This window comes from Periplaneta americana, chromosome 14 (assembly GCF_040183065.1).
Source record: "Periplaneta americana isolate PAMFEO1 chromosome 14, P.americana_PAMFEO1_priV1, whole genome shotgun sequence".
NCBI lineage: Eukaryota > Metazoa > Arthropoda > Insecta > Blattodea > Blattidae > Periplaneta > Periplaneta americana.
The window spans coordinates 57,303,375-57,309,982 of record NC_091130.1 but is presented as its reverse complement, the minus strand read 5'-3'; the positions used below and the strand labels follow the sequence as shown (position 1 = coordinate 57,309,982).

At 35.9% G+C, this 6,608-nt stretch overlaps 2 protein-coding genes across 6 annotated transcripts in view; both read right to left on the bottom strand.

The window, feature by feature from the left end:
- l(3)72Dn (UTP4 small subunit processome component l(3)72Dn) overlaps positions 1 to 2,971 on the bottom strand; it is a 66,626-nt gene extending 63,655 nt beyond the window's left edge. Inside the window, exon 1 of the mRNA XM_069845326.1 lies at positions 2,886 to 2,971. The gene's annotated coding sequence lies outside the window, so the exon portion shown is untranslated. The remainder of the gene's footprint in view (positions 1 to 2,885) is intronic.
- Zwilch (zwilch kinetochore protein) overlaps positions 59 to 6,608 on the bottom strand; it is a 32,308-nt gene continuing 25,758 nt past the window's right edge. For all 5 annotated transcript variants that reach the window (XM_069845329.1, XM_069845328.1, XM_069845327.1 and 2 more), the window contains one exon: positions 59 to 2,982. In XM_069845329.1, the coding sequence (XP_069701430.1) occupies positions 2,888 to 2,982 (95 nt within the window). In that variant the 3' untranslated portion in view covers positions 59 to 2,887. The remainder of the gene's footprint in view (positions 2,983 to 6,608) is intronic.

Sequence of the window (6,608 nt, the reverse complement as noted above, 5' to 3'; positions counted from 1 at the left end):
TAAAATGTATTAAGATACATACGACTAAATTATTTTTAACAAGAATGAAAATAAAACATCCGATCACATACTTCTGATATTTTTATTTAATTGTTCGAAATATAACTAAAATCCCCAGGATTGTTAGATATAATGGTTTCTAGGAGTGATTATATTTCAGTGCAACTGTTGTAAAAAATTGAGATGAAGGGTAATATTATTGTAACCACTGTAACTATTAGAAATATTGTTTAATTCTGTTGTTAATGTGCTGTTCTTGTTCTTGAACTTCAACAAAATTTTACATACTGCTAATGCTAATAGAAGAATTAAAATTAATCTGAAATTCTTAATAAAATTAAAATTAAGAAGTAGAAGTAGCATTTCTAAATCAATGCAATGCGTGCATGCATTTGGTAACCAATATAATACAGTACAGTAATAATCATCAGAGCCCAGATTTTGATGACGTCATCTTTTTTTTTTCCTCATGCAGTATGCAGTGCTCTCAAGTATTACAATCCTGAACACAAACCTCTGGTTATAAAAATATTAATTCCATTGTGCATTTTTTCGTCATATTTTCTATTTTTGAAGTTTTAAAGTTTTAGGTCATTTTTTCAAGTTTTTAGTCATTACTGTTCACATTTTACTTCCTTTTCTGGTCCTTCTCTTTCTTTCTTTTTGCAAAATATTAAATTAATTAAAATTTTTAGATTATTTAAAATTTATTTTTAATCTAACAAAATAAATGGAAGTTTGATCAGTGGCTCGATAATGTACATGTTGAGTCTCTGTGTCTTAGCTATAGGGGAGTCGGGTAGTATTGGACATCGGGTAATATCGGACAGTGAGTTTCTTTCATCTACCATACGATGATAGTACCTGATTGACGTGGTTACGTTTCTGTGATGTCGCATAGAGAAACGTAACCATGTCATTCAGGTACTACCATATGGTGGTAGATGAAAGAAACGCACTGTCCGATACTACCCGACTCTCCCCTACTTATTGTTGTCGCTGAAACCATTCTCCTTTTTCCAACCTGCCTGTAGAATAAAAAGAAAAAAACATGCTCGACAATGTACATACATGTTTAAAGTAGTTATTTTAGCAATTTCTTGTCGCGGCAAGCATTTGATTAGTTATTTTCACTGTCACAGATTTAGTTAATTATAGATTTTCAGAGAGGAATGTTTGGTGTTCAGTTTTCATAGTTTCATTCAGCCATGCCTAAAATAAAGCCATCTAAATCTTCTCATTTAAGACAGATTGTATCTGAATTTGGAGATGATGTTTTTTCTATGGACAGTGAAGCATTATTTTATAAGTTGTGTGAAACAAAGGTATCAGCCGAAAGAAAATTCACTGTTCAACAACATGTGGGTTGTGATAAACCTATACGGGCAGTGTAACTCTCAAGTAAGAAGAAATTCATGCAACTTTTACGGCAATAAAATGTATCCATGAATAAGAATAAATCGTCAGATTTTTAGGAGACTTTTGTGAAGCATTTGACACTTCCTGCATTGAATAATATCTCACTACCAGTGATTTAGCGCATTTCAAATATGCTCCAGTTGTATCAGCAGATGTGGAAAGGAGTTTCTCACAGTACAAAAATGTGCTTTCCGACAACATGTGTTCCCTAACTTTCGAGAATCTGCGCATGCTGGGAGTTACCTACTGCAATAATTCTGAATAAGGTAATATTTTTTTATACATGCTCTTTCCTAGAACATACAAGTTCGCGAGTTTAAATTCATATTAGTTTTTAATTTCAGTCCTAAGGTTACAAAGTATAAACTGTGCTGTACTGCCATACCCTAAAACAGTGGTCGTCAGCACTTGCTGAAATGGATAACGGGTAAGAAGTGTATCTAAATATGCACCTTCATGAGAAGGGAGAGGGAGGAAGCATACTGCCAGCAGCCACAGATGCACGTTATGCAATGTCTTATCTGTGGTAAGAGACGCTAGCCCGAGGGTGCACTGCTGATAGGGTGACCAGATATCCAGATTTCACCGGACATGTCCTGCTATTTTAGTATTTTGTGGGCGTCCGGCTGGGTTTTTACGATAAAGCCAAAATGTCCGGTTTTCTGCCTTTCAGCAACATAATGTACCAAATATTGAAATACAGTACATATATATGATACAATCTGAGGTCAAGAGTATGTGTTTCTGTCGCTATACGAAAAATATGCTTTTTATGAATTCTGTGCTCTAAAAGAATTTGTTTTGAAGTAAGATAAAGCATTTTTCTTGGAAACAATAGATTTTCATGGAGTACACTTTTTGAGCAGGTTGTGAATGTCAAGTGTTTCCAAACTTCGCTGTATATGTCATTTTTTTTTTAAACACTATGAAAGGAACATACTATCAGTAGAAAGAGTAAAGGGTATTGTAACAGTACAATATAATTTGAAGCATTTGACTTGTAAAGAATTTCACACCTATTTATTGAAGTCCTCAAAGCTACTGAAGAACATTTTCCTCTTCATAGAAGTATGAACAATGAAATTGTAAGATTAATAACAATGGATAGCTTTGGTATTGTGTTTGCCTATTGTCTTTATTGTTCTCAGTGAATGAAAAGGAATTTAGGGTGTTGTCAAGTTTTTTTTTTTTTCAAAAGTCCTGCTTTTTTTCTTCTTCAAATGTCTTGCTCTTGAACATTTTCATCTGGTCACCCTATGTGCTGAAGACCACTGCCCTAAAATGAAGACAGAGATTTTAAAGCCATTTTTTAGATCACTTTATTGATTTCTGTCATTTTATAGATCATTTTTTATTATTTTTAGGTAATCAAAATCCAGGCCCTGATAATCATCGAATGCAATCAGGTAATATAACAACCCAAATACTTATGGTACTAGCACAATGACAGAGATTCTTCATCTCACTTTTAGAAGTTCCCCAGTTTGCTGCCGATGTAAGTCAGATGACTGCAATACACATCCTCATTGATGACATTACTAACTTCATCAAGCAGCTGCGATTCTACGATGGAAACATATGAACATAATTTAAAATTTGCAGCATGGTTAACAATACATTCGGAATATTTTCAAATTAACATACAGTAAAACCCCAATAAGACGCTGTTCAAGGGACCAGGTGTAAAACGCATATTAACCGGGACCACGTATTAGACGGGTATACTAACTTTGACTTATATACAGTATCTATTAGCATTTTTCTTTATTGAAGTACATGATTCATGAAAGATTACTCAATTATGTAATTACTGTATTGTATGTCAAAGACATTTACAATATGTACTGTACTAAATTCTTTCGAAAAAAAAAAAAAAGCCATTTACAGTTGTTTGCCATGTGTGTGTTCTCCAAGTCCTCATGTTTACCATACTTCAGTTTCTGCGATTACATCCTTCCGACGTCGCAGCTGTAGTGATTGAGTCGTTCTTAATGTCGATGATGGGAGAGTTGTTTCTGAGTACTGTTCTCATCATACTTTCGTAAGATTTCCAAATTTTCCGACACAGAAAGGGCTTTTCGTTTAACACTCATTGTAATCACATTCACAGACACTTCAATACACAAAAGGACAACAAACTGAGTGCCCAGCAAAAATTTCCAGAATTTTATTATGGCCATGTGAGGAATGTTGTTTGAGAGAGAGGGTTAGCAAGAGGGTGAGGTATTGTAACTGTATGTAGGCTTTAACCACGCAGATAAGGAGTCAAATAAGAGAGTGTAACAAGAGGGTGGGGTATACTAAGGTATGAAGTATGAAGGTTTAAATGCGTAGGTAAAGGGTCGAATACCAATACTTTTCAGATTAATGGCACCAGTGAGTTCAATGACCAAGATGTTTCATTACTGTTACAGTACATTGCTGAAAATTACATAAAAAATATTCCACAAAAATAGCAAGTTATGCGGGACTTGAGCGCAACAAATGGGGTATTTTATAAAGGCGTTACATATGAAATGTTCAGGGACTGGACAAAAAAAAGCGTATTACATGGGATAACGTAATAAGCAGGTGTGTCTTATCGAGGTTTTACTGTATTCACAATTTTCTTAGTGATACTCACACAATAGATTTGCTACCAACAGACAGGTGTCTCATTAGGATTTATACACATTTTGAATGTTAATATCACATATACAAAAGAAGAAAGAGTGACAAAAAGAATGTCAGAATGCTAGTGAAAATGGCAAGCTGCAATTTATCTTCTGAACAATGTAAGTGTATTCCTAAGTGTTACTTGAAAACGGAGAATGTGAGGTGTAGACATTGGAGAAATGAATTTGGACCACCACCACAAACACAGACAACAATTATTGCAAGATGACTCATAAGTAGGGACACTGTAAATGAGTGAATAACCACGCTGTATCAACTACGGGGTTATTTAGCATTGATGGAATTGGTGATAGTGAGATGAGGCTGAGGATTCGCCATTGATTACATGACATTCGCCTTATGGCTGGGGAAAACCTCGCAAAACACCCAACCAGGTAATCAGCCCAAGTGGAAACCGAACCCGCGCCCAAGCGCAACTCCAGTTCAGCAGGCAAGCTGAATAAAATACATCAAAGTCGATAAATAAAGCCACTATAATTCGTGAAGAAAAAGTTTGAATATAAACATGAAAAACACTTAAAAAAATTGGTAACAAAACACTCATTCCCCTATATTATTATTTCAGAATTTAATTGTTTGATCAGATGAAGCAACTATTAAATTTAATGGTTCTGTTAACTAACATAACTGTATGTGCCAGTCCAACGAAAATCCACATGTAATGGAAGGACAAGCAGTTAATCTACCAGGGATAACAGTGTGGTGCAGTCTGCCTTATTAGAGCTCTTTTACATGATGATACCAGTACGTATATAATATATTCAGAATTTACATACACAGAGAAGAAGTGTTCAAACGTGCTTTGAGTATCAGCTGCTGGTGATTATTTTGCTTTGAAGGCAGCTGATGATGCAATGAAGCAAACTGTACTATTCATATGATAACTACAGTACCTCTCATGGTGTATGTGTGTGATTTACCAGTATGGACAGTGTTTTCCATAATGATAAATTTATTACCACAATCGAAAATTTTCCTGCATTGCCGGATAAGATTGATCCTGATTATGCAAATAAATTGTAAAAAAATAAAATACCTGAAAAATGGTGATGGTTACCACGTATGGAGAAGAGAGATTGACAGTTGGGAAAGAGAGAAGCAAATGAAAGTTTCTTAAAAAAATTATAATTTTACATAATTATATATATGTAGGAAAGGTTTACAAAACAAATACAGAAAAGAACTAGTTGTACTACAAACACTTTTCCCTTCATACGAGGCGCATCCATAAAGTAAATTTCCCACTCGTCCCACAACTAGCAAACCATATGTTGCGCGAAGTGACTGCGTGTACATGATAGAATGATGTCCTAGCATGGCTCATGTGCTAGCGGAACTTCTCGAGTGCTCTCAGTAGCTTCATCTCATTGGTTGAAGATGGACGTTCCTATTCCAGCTCCCGCCGCATGAAGTGCGATCAGTGATAAAGTTTTTGAATGCACAGGGCATAAAGCCGATTGAAATTTATTGTCAGCTGTGCCAGGTCTATGGGCCTAACGTCATGAGCAAACAGATGGTGCGGTGCTGGTGTAGACAATTTTCAGCAGGACGCCAAAATGTGCATGACGAGGAGCGCAGTGGGAGGCCAACCATCATCACAGACGACCTTGTGGAGCAACGCACCACTGCTTGTTCATGACGTTATGCCCATAGACCTGGCACAGCTGACAATAAATTTCAATCGGCGCTATGTCCTGTGCATTCAAAAACTTTATCACTGACCGCACTTCACATGCAGAGCGAGATGGAATAGGAGCGTCCATCTTCAATCAATGCAACGAAGCTACTGAGAGCACTCGGAAAGTTCTGCTAGTGCATGCACCATGCCAGGACATTACGCTATCACTTACATGCAGTCACTTTGTGCAACATATGGTTTGCTAGCTGTGGGACGAGTGGGAAAGTTACTTTATGGACGCACCTCGTACAACTATTTAATAAAAAAGTGACATATTTTTACACTTGATATCCCTACAAAAAATATGAAAAAGAAAAATACAAAATGTTAGCAACTATAACATAATGTCTGCAGATACGGGATTTCTGGTGTAAGAGATCCATTTGGCACAAGTTCTTCCAGCCTTAATTACAGGACATTTTATAGAAAACAGGATACCTGGTAATCCTAGTTGAGGATAACCAAAATAAAACAGTAAAAAGTTTGTCCACTGCATATATTTTCTCTGCTGAAATGAGTCTTATAAACTAGACAGATTCAAAATGAGTGATGCTCCTTCTCCCCAAGCCTTTCAGAAAGTAAACACATGACAGCTGTCTCTGATTCTTTGTTGTTTAGTTATGTCTGTTAACAACATACAGAAATCGGAGTAAGCTATATTGGAGGCGCAAATTTTATGTGTAAAAATGTCTCTTGGGATGGAATGCTTATACGCACTGTGTAAGTCTGACATTGTGAATTTTCTCTCTTCACTCAACTTCACTCGTTAATTTTTGCAATTAAACTTGTCAACTGCTTATGATGCTCAATAATTGAGACTGTAACCTTGTTTGTT